A 16,431-nucleotide genomic window follows, 5' to 3' on the forward strand; every position below is an offset into this window, starting at 1 on the left:
CAGTGCTCCCTTAACACTGAAATGAATGTCAGTAAATGAAAGTGCAGCAGCTGTAAAACTACATTCAGCAACATAAAAAAGATCAGAAAGGGAGATGAGGATAGAAATAACATTTCTTTGCAGCTACAATGAGAATTTATTTCTCAACTCAAAAATATGCGACATGATAATTTCACTGACTTCCCCAATAAGCCTCCTGTACTTACAAACAGGCAAATGCTTAACTGCACGACATAGATAAGATACTAGGAACTAAGAAGTTGATTTTCAAAGCAATGGATGAGCACAAAAAAGCAAAAAAACTTTTTTCCCCTCACTGAAATTCAGGTTATGGACTTTTATGACTGCCAGTACTTCCTCTTGACGACATCCATTTCCCAGTAAGTAAAACCACAGTATCAGTGCTGGTCAGTTGAGGCTCCTTAGAAGAGCAGTGTTAAATTTAAAGTCAGATTGAATTTTCCAGACTGGTGAATATGAAGAAGCTAAGTGTTCAGCATTATTATTGTTCCATCACTCCTGTGCACCTAAAAACTAAAGGGAAGGGAAAAGCCTTGACAAAAAAACCCCATGCTTTGGGATTTTTCCTACCATATCTGTCATGGTAGGAAAGCATCTTTCTCTACTCACATTCTGTTTATCAGTCTTTAAGTGTCAAGTCTGAATTAGAAACAAGTACAGTTAATATATTCAATTATTGTAAATTTTAAGGAAAATAAGTCCCTGTACCTCAGATTGTTTTTCATGTTTTATGGAGAAGTAGACAAATAACCACAGACTTTTTCACAATGTAAACTAAGGAGGTGAGCAAATATAACATTATAGATAATTATATAAAACCATCCTACTGTAAATTTGGGTAGGGAGAGGTATGCGGATTTACTATAAGTTAAATACTGAGAACTTGATGCATGCAAAAAGAAGCTGCCTGCTTACAGGAAGATTTTTTTAGACAGCATCAGGCTCATATTGAGCAATGACATTTTTTCTCTTTCATTTCTGCATCCTTCTCTACATACGTTGATAAGTAGCTTTGTCTTCTGCCCTGATGACTCAGATCTTAACATTTTCAGTGATGGCAATCCAAATGCAGAAGTATGGACCGTACTTAGGCCTAATTTTCTGAACTATGAGTAGTGTTACAATCTCAGTGGACTATAAATTGAGGAACTTGATCTTCAGATCTCTAGTTTACCATTAACATTCCTCCACAATGCCCGGCAAACTGCTTAAGCTCTTTGTGCTGTTGTTTCCCTATCTCTGAGGCTTTTTGTGGTTTAGAAATGAAAGAAGCAACTACTGTGGTTGAACTTCAAGGCAGAATGATGATCCTACATTACAGGGTGGTGTGCCCAACGAGAAGCAAACATTTCCAGAACTAAAGAAACAGACAATGATTCTTAAGAGGATCAACCAGCAGTTAAGAGGATTTGTATCTCTAAGCAGGGATTTACTACACAAAATGAGTATGTACAAACAAGACTAGCACTCAAACAGAACTGACTACCTAGTGCGTTTCAGTTATTAAAAGCTTACTCTTCCTTTTTCTTTACTTGTAATACAACCCCTGACATCAAGGATGGAGCTGTAACCCCTGTCCGTGCTATGGAATGGATTTGAAAGTACCTTAGAACTCGAGGGCTTGCCTCCACAGAGACGTTCTCTGCTCTGGCACAACTCTCCCCCCAACACATAAAAACCAGACTAAGGAGTGATTAGGAAATGTCCAGGCTACTACTAATGGCAAGATACCAGGAGGGCTCTTGTGCCAGCTCACATATTTAGAGGACTGCACCACACAGTGGTTACAGTGACCTAGAAGCCACATCGAACACTGAACCATTTCCTTTTAAACATATATCATCAAGGACTAGCCCTTCTCTGTGTGGCAGGTAAAAAAATGGGAAAGGATGAAGGAAAAGAATGGCTAAGTAACTTTTCAAAGAAAATCACAAACAGAAGGAGAACTTGTTACTGTATACAGAGCTGCAAGGAGGGAAAACAAAAATCCTAAGCTTCAGTAGTGGCTAAAATAAGTTTCTAAATAAAACCTCCAGTGCAAATGACAGTCAGTCTCTAAGTGTTGTGAATGTATTCAGACAGCAAAGCACTCTGATCATAGCCTGAAAAGTAATTGTTCTTGTAAGCAAGGTAAATCAAACAACGAAAGTTCATAGTTTGCTTTGTTTTCGTGGTGAGCCTTCCCTTGCTTTTACACTACTGAATTACTACTATTTGAAAATCTTGGTACCAGTCAAGTGGTCTACATCTGGTACATCATATAGTTTATATCTCTGGGGTACATCTAGTCTCTTGAGATAAAATGAGGACATTTTGAGGAAAAAAAAGCCAATGAAAGATTGTGTTGTTGTATGCAGACTTCAGAAAAGGAACTGAAGTGTTTTGCACTCTGCCAATCAGATCTAGGAGTGACTGGCAAACATAATTATTATTTGATGTAATTTTTCTACTTGAGCAGATGGCCAGCTCCCTATATACTACTTCAATGGCATCTTGCTAGAAAGACAACAAATTTTGGTAGTCACCCTGATCGGATGGTTCCAACTCCTCTGAAACATCAGGGGAAAGGCCAGGCCCATGAAGGGAAGGCTGTCATTCCTAATGAAGTGGTAAGAGACAGGCCACAGGACTTGAGATAGGCCCTACCACCACAGAGCTTCCTACTTAGCAACATGCCAGTTGCGGTTCTTCTAGAGAAAGAGAGAGGCCAAGGCCACACAGTGCTAATGCCTGCATTGTGAAGATACTGCAGAAGTCTATCATCAGTTACGTGAGACTTGACAGGCTGCGGGTTCAGAGGTCTGCAAGATACTAATATCCAGAACAAGAAGAGTTAGAGATTACTAAGACAGGACAGAACTAGTCCAACACGCCTAGTGCTTCTTCCTACAGGAGCAGATTCTGATGTAAAGACCTCCTATCCTTAAACAGACATATGGATAGGTTTAATTTTATGGGGGAGTAAAGTGCTGCAACTTGCACAACCAAAAGACACTACAAACTCCTTCTTCATGTTTTTCCCTCTCATGAAAGACATGTCTCTAGTCAGTGGCAATCTCAGATGGCAATTGCAAATAAGGCCCTGAACAACTTTGCAGTGGCTCCCATAATAGTATCCTCCCTCAAGAAAAGGAAATGTTTCTTTGATTCTAAATATTCTCATTTAAAGCTCCCCCACATCTCGCTCTTATGAGTGAATGTATTTCACATGGGTAAGCTTAGAAAAGAATCACAGCCTTTTACTGGAAGTTACATTTCATGAAACAAGATCAAAAATGTCAACAGCGAAAATGTCGAAGAGGTGCCATTTGAAAATATGCCTTTGAACTTATTTGACCAAGGCTATTGTTTAAAAAAAAAAAAAATCACACCTGTGTGTAGACAGATAGGCTCTTTATCTGGTAAGAACTAGGTGTGGAGACACGTGGGATAGATAATTAATCTCTATTGCTATCTATAGTTTCATTGTTAACACCGTCTTGGTTGAAGTGTGAAAATATGTTCACACTTTTATAAATGGGCGATTAATCAAATGACAACATGAATCTTAGGAACACAGAAATTACTGTCACCCAACACTATTTCTGACAATATATTTTTAAAAAATTTTATAAGAAAAGCATCGTCTCGGGTATCCTTCAAGAATATAAGGGAAGCTACCATATCTTCCCCACAGCAACAATCAGTGCATAAATTGTGACCACCATCACCAGTCTACTTCCCCTAGTGCACCTAGTATTTTATCCTTGGGGAATTAATTGCAGGGAACATTTTCCTTATATAGACAAGTTCCAAGGAACTGTAACAGAGAGATGACATAAGCAGCACTGAATAACCAGGAGCAGTAGGCAGTAGCCACTGTCCCGTTAAGGCCCTGTTAAGTAGCAGTTGTGTGTATTAAGCACTACTGGTCTCACATCAGTGCCCCAGGAGATGTCCCAATTAAGCAAGTTTACAGGATAAGTATGTCAGTTAAATGAAGCATACAGTACTAACTTGTATCAAAGTGCTACATGGCAAAAGCCCCACACATTTCAGCACAACTTCACAGGGTTGCCCAACTTGTGCAAGATTCATATTAGAAAAGATTTGACTAAACACAAATTGCATACTCCAGATGTCATTTCAGAACTCTCTCCTGGGATAAGATACAAGTTAGACCTCATGTTTAAAGAAGACCCACTTTGCACTTTTTTTTCTTTTTTTTTTTAATGAAACCATCCCTTTATACCCTTGGATACTTCAGGATACTGTTCACTTCCACAGGCACTTCCACATTAATTAAAGAAGAAAAACTATCTTTTCTCTATACAGGTTGATGAACTTAATAATATCAAGAATGCATATAAAAGCATGCAGAATATGTATTTACAAAGTGTTTTGCTTTTTTATCTATACTACTAGAATTCTTGATATGGCTCTTAACACCTCGTATCTCTAACACAGTAACTTCCTCTTTTCTGGTTGTGAAAACTGTTCTGCTTGTATCCATTTGAGCTGCTGTAAGAAAATAATTTTCCTGTGTCACCGTGTTGTCCACTATGCACCTCCTGGGACCACTGCACTGACTCCCAAGTCAGACATAAGCTATTTATCTTAATTTAAAGCCCTTCGTGGACAGTTTCTGTCTTACTTATGCCATTCCTGCTCTCCATAATGTCAGTCTCATTTGCTTATCTGTCAAGGTAACACTTTCTGCAATACGTTCTCATTTCCAATAATTTCTAATAGCCCCAAATAGCACAAGATTATTATCAGACCCACAGCTGCCTATGCCCTCACTCAAAAACTATTTCTTACTCTCAAATCTCCATATTTGTTCTAGCCAAAGCTGTTCTAGACAATTTTTTCCTTTGTATTTGTTCTTATTTCCTCAAGATATGTCTTACTCCCTTGCAGTTCTTAGCATTCTTCTTTTTTTTTTGGTCAGACTTGGAAATAAGACTTGCAGAAAAATCCTATTTCTGCTCTCCAGGCCTGCTACTGGAAGAGAAGAGGACAGCTTCCCCAACTTACAAAGTTTTTGGACTTCTGTTTTTGTGAGTATTGCCTTCACGAAATAAAGTTCTGTCTAGCCTAGCATCCTGTGATAAAACTGACACAATACACAGAGCTGACATGTAAATTCAAAGATCTTCATCAATAAAAGAAATCTTCAGAGTTCTGATTTTGCAGGGCATATATAAACACCAACAGCCAGGAGTTTAAGAGCAGCAAAAATCACTAAATAAAATAATGCCTTTTTTTAACTCGACCTACTGTTGTAAGTGTACACTCTCCTTTTTTTGCCGAAAGCTTCTCTTTATATCACATGTTCTCTTGCATTTTCTTGTTGCAGATATATATTAGAACTCTTTGCAGATTGGCTGGTATCTTTTTTTTAGCACCCTTACATTCAATGCAGAAGTGGCATAGGCCAAAAACCCCTTAATAAAACAAATACAAGTAAATTGACATGTTGCATTTGCACAGCCCTGTTGAACTAAAATTCTCTTAATCAGTGTATAAACAGTAACTGAAATGGTACAGTTTACAGTTATGGAAAACCATTGTAACATTCACATTTTACTGTAAGGAAATAGATCAGACTTGTGGATTTTAAAGAAAAGAAAAGAATAAAGGCACTTAATGGTGTAAAACTGAAATGCTAGATCAGTAAGGCCAAAAGCAATCGTGTGGAAGATTTTGCCTACATCACGCTCTACTAATTTCTGTGAACATATCAACATGAAGAACTTGGCTCTTAGTGTGGCCTCAGATTGAAACAATCTATTTTCAAATAAAGGGATTGAATTTTCAGATGGGGAAAATAATGCAAATCTGGGGAAAAAACTGGACTTGAAATTCCTTTAAAGAATAAATAATGTGGTGATTGTTATCAGAATTCCTCCTACTGATTTTTTCTAGACTGCTTATTATCTTCCAGAAGCATAGAAGGTCTATCTGGTGTTTCGGGAAGGCTCCTGGACTTCCCATTTCCCTAAGAATGTAATATTTAACACTCATCTTTCCATTTAACAGGAAGTAACAATGCCAGATAACAGAGGAAACGCTATATTTAGAAGCATTTTTGCAGCCTCCTGCAAGTGGCTACTGCATAAAATGACTGATTTTCCATACCACCTGTCACTCTAAAATGTTGAACACAGGAAAAAAAAGTGGGCTTTCTTTAAAATCCTGGGTTGTATTTGTTAAAACAAGTCCTGAGTTTCAGATATGTCTCCTTGTTTTTAATTATTCTTAATTTCTGGGGAATCATGTTCTCGGATTTTTAAATGTGTGGCAATTTGTCACTTCTTATTTAATTTTTTTTTTAATTGCGTGTTTTGTTTCCCAAACTAGTCAGCATTGCCTCGTGCCATGAAAAACTAAAGATTAGTCAGTTAAATATACTGCAGACTCCTAAATATGAGTTTCACGTGGGACAGTAAATTTTGTGATTCCTCTATCAACCACACAGCTGTCACAGGAATGTGGTCCCAGTGATACCAAGGCATGAGAGAGGATCTCTTGCCCACTGATTGGGAAGCCCTTCTTAAAGGTCACAGACCAACTCATTGGTTAAAACTGCCACCACTGAAATTCTTTTCACTTCAAGCCCTTGCTGTGGAAGCCTCAGGCTGGAGGCCTGGGCTGGAGGCTGTGACACCCAGCCCCTGTCAGCGGCTGCACACACTCACAAGCTCCCTGAGGTTCCCAGGGAAGTGGCACTCTCTGTACCTGGGCCCACAGGGAGCCCAGTTCTGGGCTGCTCAGTACAAGAGAGACATGGAGATCCTGGAGTGGGTCCAGCAGAGGGCAAAGAAAATGACTGGCAGACTGGAGCATCTCTCTTATGCAGAAAGGCTGAGGAAGCATAGAGAAGATGACTGAGAGGGGACCTCATCAACATCTACAAGTATCTGAAGGGAGGGTGTCAAGAGGATGAATCCAGGTTCTTCTCAGGGGTACCAAGCAATAGGACAAGAGCCAGTGGGCAGCAACTGATGCAGAGGAAGCTCCATCTGAACATAAGGAAGAACTTCTTTACTGTGACCGAGCACTGGAACAGATTGCCCAGAGAGGTTGTGGAATCTCCCTCACTGGAGATGTACAAGAACCGTCTGGATGCAATCCTGTGCCACGTCCTCCGGGATGACCCAGTTTGAGCAGGGAGCTGGAGCAGATGACCCCGTTGTGGTCCCTTTCCAACCTGACCCATTCGGCGACCCCCAGAGACCGAGACCACGCCCGACCCCTCAGCCCCGCTCACTTCGACACCACCCCAATCCAGGGCTCGCTTCGCCCTGCGCGCCCCTGCCCGCTGAGGGCGGGCCGGGAGGAGCGGGCGGGGCCGCGCCTGCGCCGCAGGGGCGGGGCGTGCGCGGCGTGCGCGGGGCGTGGGCGCAGCGTGTGCGCAGCTGCCGGCGTGCGTGGGGCCGCAGATGGAGCCTCCCCCCGGCGCCGCAGGTAGGGGCGGCCGTGGGGCGGGCGGGAGGGAGGGAGGACGGGGGCGGCGGAGCGACCCCCCCCCGCACACACACTCCCCCGCTCTCCTCCCCCCTGCCCCGCCCGCCTCGCCAGGGCTTCCTGTGGGAACCCCCCCCGTCGCTTTCCGCTGGCCCCGCTCACCCGCCGGGAGGGCGGCGGGCTGGGCTGCACTGCAACGCCCGCGGGTGCTGGGAAGGGCCACCCCGAGGGGCTCCGGCCCCCCATCCGCAAGGTTCCCGGCGGACTGGGGCATCCCCGCCGCCCGCAGCGGGCTCCCGGCGCCCTCCCGCTCTCTCGGCTCCCTTTCCTCGCCGCCCCTTCCGTCCCTCCTTCTTGCCGCCTCTGTGACCTCCAGCGGCCGGGCGGCGCCCAGGCAGCCCCGGGGAGGCGAGTTGCCCGCCGGTGCTGCTGTGACCTCTGGCTGTGTAACGAAGGAAAAGGTTACGTGGCCTTTGGCTTCGTGTTGCCGAGGTCTTGCCCGAATGGTTATAGACACGTGTCCACAGAATTGAATGAAAATCCGTGTTCTTTATACCCGCGTAGTGTTCGCTCACCTGCCCTAAACCCCTGAGTCAGGTGCCTTCAGCTTGCTATGTTAAAAGGCCATTTCCCCGTGAGACCGAGCCCTGCTGGTGTGGGCCGGCTCCAGCTGACACAAGGTGTTGGGACACCCGTAGCTGGTGGCAGACTGCAGCGGTCGTGGCTGTGCACCTTGGTCGGTGCAGCCTGTGGCTGCTTCTTCAAAAGCTGAAGAGTGTTGGCCAAGGTCAAGCTCCTGATTTCTGATAGAAACCTGTCCTGGGCCTGGCTTTCCAGGCCCTACAAACAAGGCATTCATAGAGCAGTTAAGTTCTAGGTTTGTTTCTGGGTTTTTTGATCGTATTCTCTAAGTGTTGATCTGTTACTGAATTAAGAAAATGTTATAAAACTTAATGCTGCATTTTGAGTGGTGGATGTTCACATCTACAGCATAATTCCACTTCCCAGTTGTCCTTTGGAAAAAGCCTAGTTATTACACTAGCTTAATTCAACCTGTTGTGATTTCAGTGTAGAGCAAAAAAGTTGGCTCCAAACACTGAAGTTCATCAGCGTTCTGCTTCCCTATGTTTCTATATAATGACATTATCTATCCCTCCCAATCCATGTTGTAGTTATGTTAGCTGTAGTAGGACTGCTGAGGGTGTACTTCGGGTACATGCTGTGTGATACCAATACTGAGATTCGTCTGCTGAGCAGTGGCATTGCTTACTGACACCTCTCTAAATCTGCTACCTTGTTATCCAGTGTCTTCTGCTTCCCTCCCCCCGCTCCCCATCAGTCCCTGGCTGTTATGGCTCTATTGAAAACCTCAGAATGTGAACTAAAAGCAGAGATGTCTAAGTGAGGTAGTAGAGAAACTGGAACAGCAGCTGCAAGAGGTGTGAGCTGCCCTGTTCATATTAGTAAGGTGTTAACCCAGATACTCTGGTGTGGTAGGTTTTAGTGTCATCATTTTTAACTGCTTCTTGGCTCATATACGAGAAAAAAAGAGGGAGAATCACAGTTCTGTAAATTGTTACTGTGACTGATACTTCATTTCGTGGTCACAAAAGACACAAATATTCTTATGGCTTTGCCAGGCAGTAGGGAGCGACTATCAAGGAGTCCTCTGAAGCTCAGAATATAGAACCTGTGAATTATGTCATGATTTGTATGGGAGGAGTTTTTTGACAGCCACAGTTCGGGAAGGAACTGTGATTGTGTCATTAGGTGATTACATTCAGTAAATGAATTGGTAGATGAATCTGTTCACAAAATTTTATGTTCATAGAATAATAGATTATCCTGAGTTGGAATGGACCCACAAGGATCATCAAGTCCGATTCCTGGCCTTGCTCAGGACATCCCCAAGGATGACATCATGTGCCTGAGAGCGTTGTCCAGACACTTCTTGAACTCTGTCAGGCTCGGTGCTGTGGCCACTTCTCTGGGGTGCCTGTTCAAGTGCCCAACTCTGGGGGAAAAACCTTTTCCTAATACCCAACCTAAACCTCCCCTGACTCAGCTTCAGGCCATTCCCTCGGGTCCCATCACTGGTCACTAGAGAGACCAGTGCCTGCCCCTTCACTTCCCCTTGTGAGGAAGTTGTAGACTGCAATGGTGTCTCCCCTCAGTCTCCTCCAGGCTGAACAAGCCAAGTGACCTCAGCTGCTCCTCGTAAGGCTCTTGGCCCTTCCTCTCCTCTAGGCCCTTCACCAACTCTGTTGCCCTCCTTTGGACGCTCTCCAAGAGCTTTATATCCTTGTTGTAATGTGGTGCCCAAAACTGCACACAGTATTCAAGGTGAGACTGCCCCAGTGCAGAGCAGAGCAGGACAATCCCTTGACTGGCTGGTGATGCTTTGCCTGATGTCCCCCAGGACACAGTTGGCCCTCCTGGCTGCCAGGGCACTGCTGACTCATATTCAACTGGCCATCGACCAGGACCCTCAGGTCCCTTTCCACAGCGCTGCTCTCCAACATCTCATTCCTCTGTCTGTCCATACATCCAGGGCTGCCCCATTCTAGGTGCTAAACTGTGTTAAACTTCACATAGTTGGTAATTGCCCAGTTCTCTAATTCATATAGGTCTCTTTGCAGGGCCTCCCTGCCTTTGAGGTAGTCAACAGCTCCTCACAGTTTAGGAAAATGTTACACTAGTTTGTTTTATCCTTCTCCAGAATGGATGTGCTGCAGCTCAGCATTGAATTTGATTTTTGTACGCACCACTTCCAAAACTATGTAGGGTGCTGTTTTTAGTAGTAGAGGCCATGGGTTATAAGAAAGCACGTTTTCTTTTTAATGTGCACTTGATTATATCTGTAATTTTCCGATGGTGATGTCTGGATCCCTAGTTGAAGATCACAGATGTGTAAAAAGAAAAGTGGAATCATTGTCGGTAGCTGAGATACGCAATACAGGCTTTGGTACCTTTCCTAGATATAGGGCTTAAAAGCAGAGGGGCTGAAGACTGATTTAATGTTTTTCCTAAGCTACTTAAAATGTCTATTTCTTACTGTCATGTGGAAATCTAGGTTGCTAACAAGTTACAACATCCATTTTTCAGTGGAAGGAGAGAATTGGGCTTGCAGAATGGTTGTAACTTTATTTCAAAGTGGCAAGGGCTGTAAGACCAGAGCTAGAAGAATATCCTGAAAGGAATGAAATGATAATTTCAAAAGATAGGGAGAATAAAATAATGGGGGATAAAATGATGTTGAATTTAAAGGGCAAAAATATACAAGTAAAAGGAAAAATGGCTTTTCAGCTGTTCTTTTTCAGCTTTTAATTAAACTTCTTTTAGATAAATTGCCAGAATAACATCTGCAATTCTTGTGTTAATGTTAGCGAAAGGCTTTTAGCCTTTGTCAGAACATCTCATGTTCTGGAACTTATGAAAACACTGGTGTGTTTTGATCATATCTGTGATGTTACTTTCCAAGATCTTCATTCATTTCTATTACATGTACTAATTATTCATTAACTACATAGGTACAGAAGTCAAAGGTTGGCATTGATTTTTATTGTCTCTTAGTCCTTCCAGTTAAAGGAATTAAAAAAAATGCTGGAAGAATGGTATTTGGTCCTGTTATTCAAAAGCCTTGCTCTTCATTTGTGTGTGGTGTTCATTCTTTGGAGTGAAAGGTGTAAATTTTATCTTGAAAGGAGTGGCTAAAACTTTTAATTGTGATTTACATTATTTTTCAGTACACCTTGTCATACACTTCTGAAAATTAGTAAAGAGGACTATGTAGTGCTGAAGCAACTGATTATCGTTATTGAGTATGGTGAGAAATCTGAGGTTGTTAACATCTCCTCTTGTAATAATGGGGGGGTTGTTGGTTGTTAGATTTTCCTGCATCCCTTCTTTTTCCAGATGTTGGGGACTTTGCTCTTTCTGTGTCAGATTTGCCTGTTACTTGTCTCTTGTTTCTGATGCAAATTGTTGCATAGTTTTTGCTGCCACTGGTAAGCTCTATTTTATGTGATCTGTTTGATTTATACAATTCAGATAGTTTGTGGTGCAGGACCTTTCTCTATTTCTTACTCCGGGTGGAAGTAAGCAGCAAATACTTGGACAACATCCACTATTAGTTAGAAGGGATGTAGAAGAAATAGGAATTGTACACTTGGGACTGGTTTCAGAGAAGAGGCGCTCAAAAGTTTGGGCTTGATTTAAAAAGTGTTAAACCATATCCTAGATATGAATTGAATTGTGTCTGTGCTGTTATTATATTTTGGCATCCCAGAAAAAATCGAAAATGTATATTTGGTTGCTGAGTACTGCTGCATGGTGTCTTTGTTTTTAAGTGAAAGAAAGTTGGGTTGAGGACTTTGCATCAGTTACCAAGTGAAGCATTCAGCAGCTTTACAATGGCAGAATTAGGGCTGTCTCTGCTAGTTTAGTCCTAGGTCAGTCATGGCCCTAGTTGTTACTGACTCTATATTTTGTGCGTTTTGCTGGAATTCTCATTTGAGGTGGGCTGAGGTAGCTCACACCCTAAGTTTTCCTAACTGGCAGGTCTGTCATACTTGAACAATGGTATAGGCTAGACATTAATGAACCTGCATTATTTCCAGCAGTAAATACTTAAGTCCTAATCTGTAATTAATTTTCAGGCCCTGTAACTGGATTTGCTGTGTGATCAGCAGTGTAAAAATATCTCCTTGTGTCGGCTTGGCTTTACTTATTACTCACTAGATGTATGAGCATTTGCAATCTGCATGTAATTAAAAAAAAGTGTGCTTTGCCGGGTCTGCTTTTCCTTTTCTTTCTGGATATTACAGACTTGCTGTAATACAGCCATTGTTCACTTTTAGCAAACAGTATTCTGGTAATCCAGTACTGCCGTATTGCAGGAATATGAGCCCCAAAGCAAAATGTAAGATAACAAATTCAGCCACTGAAAAAGGTGAAAATTGACTTTGAGGTGATGATAGAATGGTAAGAAGTTAAAGCTTTGGAAATTTTCCCTGGTATTGTCATCCCTGTACTCCATCTTAATTTAAAATGATCTCAGTATTAGAAAGATCTCAAAATCTGGAACTTTTTTAATGCAAATAAATTTATTCATATACATTTAAAGAAGAAAAAAACCAGTTGCTGCGTAGAGAAGTTGCACTGATCAGTGTCTTTTGCTTTTAAATCATGGTTTCCCAGTATCACATATATGTAGTTTCACTTGGATTATAACACTTCTGTCATTTCATGTTGTCCTTCTATACTTTAAAACCCTTAGTAGAAACCAAGTACTTAAGGCTCTAGTTTGTATGCAAACACCGATATGCAAGTGAAATTACCAAGCTCAGTAGCATTTCATGGCTGCGTGAAGGTGTTTCGGCCTGGTCCATCATCTCTCAGTTTACACTGGATGTTTTTGACTTATAAAATCCTTTACCTTTAACAGGATTCTGCATGGTTTTTGTGGGACTGAGGTTAGAAAGCAAAGTGCTGAAAGTCATGGTCACTTTGAGCCCATGAATTCCATGTCAGTAAAGGCACAGAAGTTCTCTCAAAAGCTACAGGATTGCATATTTAAAGTATTAAATTACATTGATACATCAAATTAGAATTGTAGGAAAGGACCCTAAGCCTTCAGAAGGATAAGGGGGTTTTTGTCCCATGACTTTAATGGGTCTGTCTCTAAATGAATTTGTTCCGTTGTGTGACTTAGTATTTTCAAACAGAGGCTTTGAGTAGTTGATAATATAGTCAATGATACAGACTTTTTGGATAAGTTTTTATGATGCACATAGTCATAAATTATTCACATGAATTAATGCAAGATTGGTAAATTTTATTTAATATAGGGGGGATAAGCTAGGCAGAATAATGGAGATGAAAATTTTTACTTGAATGCATTCTTTTTCTGGAGGAGTAGTAAGCTCTAATTATATTGTTTATTCAAAACACTGTTACAAGCACACTAAAATAAATCTGATTTTTAAAAAAAATATGTAACTTCTAGAGCCAATAGTGTGATTGATGAAAGGAATGTTTGCCAATAAGTGTGCACTGAACACTGTGCTACTCCTTCTGTTATTAATAAAAGTGTTAAAAAAAAGCGTACTTTTCAAGTGTATTTTTATAATTAGCTCATAGACAAGGGTCTTAAAACAAAACTTTGGAATGGAACAGCATATTTACAGCTGAGAAACAGTTTTCATCAAGTGATATGAAAAATAACTGAATCCTCCAAATTAATGCAATTTTGTAACTTAGCTATAAACTTGTTCTCCAAGCCAGCTCAAATATTGAGTATACTATAGGTCTGCATATGGGAAAAATGAGAGAATGGCTGGTAAACTCAAGTTTCAGTAGACTTATCATAAGACCTTCCCTTCCAGGAAAACAGCTTCTTTAAATGTGGTGTAGGTTAAAGAATGGGCATTTTGCTTGTATCTCCTTGATTTTCTTCCCTTTGACTCTAATAACTGTCCTATTTCTACTGCTAAAGTTCTCATTAATACTTTTTCTAGTTTTATTTGTTAGCTTAAAAAAGAAAGGCATCTTAGAAGTCTGTCTACTTACAAGTGCTTACTTTTGATAGCAGCTAGTAGAAAAAAATAGTAAGGTGTATTAAAAAAAAGTCCCTTTTATAGCTCCACATTTCTCAACCAAGCTCCCAAAATAATGAAAGTGATTGTTTTTAGAAATTTATACATTTTGAGGAGTATTATAGTTTAACTTGGATTCTTGAACCTTGACTAATCTACAGCATTTTTGCTAGTAAATAAAGTAACCGGTGTTTAAAAGTTGATATAACTGTGATTTCAAGAAAAACATGAGGTAAAACAGTTACAAATTAAAATATTGTAAAGTTACTAAAACTTTCTCTGTTCTTCATATATACTGTGATTCTTACTGAAATAGCTATAGTATTTAAAGTACTATTTTGAGTATTTTTTGAACATGGATAAGTAAACAACCTTGAGCATTTTTTGAACAAAAAAATTGAAATTATAGGTTGTATAAGTAGAAATGCATGTTTCAAAGACTGTTACTGGAATCGCTTGACACAATTCCTCTTGGATCCAGAAGGTGTGAGGTTTCTTTAAATATCTGAGTAGAGTAGATTGCAACTTTTTCTCAACTTTTCTGAGTAATCTGGGTCCCTGCTACCTGAAGTAATGAGAGAGGTGAAAGCAGAGCTGTAGCTATCAGCAGGAAATAGCAAGTAAAGGGTGAGTAAAACATTTACTGATTGTGTTGAATGATACAACTTTCCTCAGGACACCCTTCTAGGAAAGGTTTTGTCTTGGTATCCCCTGTTTGTAATAGTCTTCTAATGAGTATGACAAGCTGCTACAATCTCTTTCATTATTAGAACTGTAAAGCAGCTTTGTATTTCATTCTTTCCTTGTCCTCTAAAAGGTCTGCTGCCGACTGCACAGGTCTACACTGTTCTCAAGGCTTCCTGGGTCCTGTGGTCAGAGGCTAGGAAGCCAAGGAGTATTCATCATCTGTTTTCCCAGCTTCCATATGGAGTGACTTTGATGTGTTCTAGTGGTTGTGATGTTCTTGTTCCTATTGATGCTTAATAACTTTTTGGGTTTTGGTCATTTTTACAAAAATAATGAAACCCGTTTAAATGAATGGCGGTGGGCCTTGGCCATCCATGCCAATAAACAGCTTTTGCAGCAGAGGGTTTTGATCAACCACAGAAAGCTATTACTGTTTTAGTCTCGTGCCCTACATATTGTATGCAACAAGAGAACCATTTCAAGCACTGAGATTTGCCAAAACGCACAGATTTTATTTAAAAAAAATAGTTAAATAGTTTAACTTTTTTAGTTAAAAAAAAAGTCTTAAATGTGTTCTAAGCAATTTGTGAATAGGGATATCTCCCAGTTTAGTAATCTCTTTCCTTTCTTCAATTCTTTACTCTGGGCTGAGGTTTTATGGAAAACAATTTCTGTTTCACAGAGGTATTTCCTTTTCTGTAGCTTTCTCCCCATATATCTTTTTTTTTCCTGGCAACTGCAAGTTTATTACCTCTATAGCTGTTCTTTATCCTCTCCTCTGTTCCTTGTCCCAGGAACATTCTGGAATCTGCTGATCTCTGTCTTGAAGAAACATTCAGTAGTTTAATTACACAGATTCCTTGGATGTAGCCTTATTCACATTTTCAAGGGGCTAGTGACTTAGATGCTGTAACACCTGCAAGACAGCATTTGGTTTTAATTTTGACTAACTTCTGTGTATATTCTTACAAACTACATAGTTTTTACTGCATTTTATAACCTTTACTTAATCAGTTTGTGTTAATCCATTTTTCCCTTGTAATGTTCGATGATACTAGGAAATTTCATCAGAAAGTAAGGTAGAATCTCAGAGGATTACAGTATTCTAGCAAACATGCCCGAGTTTGGGCTGGCAGGGGGAGAAGGAAAAGCTTCTGCTAGCATTTGTCTGGCCTCTGGAAGCTGAAAGGTAACATATTCTTATTGGTTCACTTTGTGGCCCAAGGCAACGATCATCTCAAAGAGCCTACCCAGAAGAGCAGGGAATGTGTGTTGAGGATGTAAATGGGAACCGGAGGTCTCAGCTTTCAAATCCAGAAGGCAAACTGTAGGAAAACATATTTCTTACTTGTCTGGGAATAATGTTTTGAAGATAAAATGAAACAAGAACAAGACTGTTGAAATGCAGATTCTTCTATAGGGACTATTCTGCAGCAAATCTGGTATTAGAATAAGAATTATCTTTCTTAGTGCAGAATAGTGAACTTTCAAAAGGGGGGAAAATTACTTATTCTAGAAACTGTAATATAGTTGAAAAAAGGTAAAAGGAATTAATGGTTTTACACCTTGTTTTTTGATAAAGTCTTGCTTCTGAGGTGGTGTTTCTTTGAAAGTTCTTGCATACATTACTGCAGAGATGATTAGGTTGGATTGATGATCTTGCAAGCACTTGTACATC

The 16,431-nt window shown here is 40.7% G+C and overlaps 1 protein-coding gene across 1 annotated transcript in view; it reads left to right on the forward strand.

The window, feature by feature from the left end:
- Positions 1–7,371: 7,371 nt before the first annotated feature.
- Positions 7,372–16,431, forward strand: part of CMC1 (C-X9-C motif containing 1) — a 44,937-nt gene continuing 35,877 nt past the window's right edge. The window contains exon 1 of the mRNA XM_027675437.1: positions 7,372–7,470. Within this exon, the coding sequence (XP_027531238.1) occupies positions 7,446–7,470 (25 nt within the window). The 5' untranslated portion in view covers positions 7,372–7,445. The remainder of the gene's footprint in view (positions 7,471–16,431) is intronic.

Source organism: Neopelma chrysocephalum, unplaced genomic scaffold (genome assembly GCF_003984885.1).
Source record: "Neopelma chrysocephalum unplaced genomic scaffold, ASM398488v2 Primary Assembly neopelma1_26, whole genome shotgun sequence".
Classification (NCBI taxonomy): domain Eukaryota; kingdom Metazoa; phylum Chordata; class Aves; order Passeriformes; family Pipridae; genus Neopelma; species Neopelma chrysocephalum.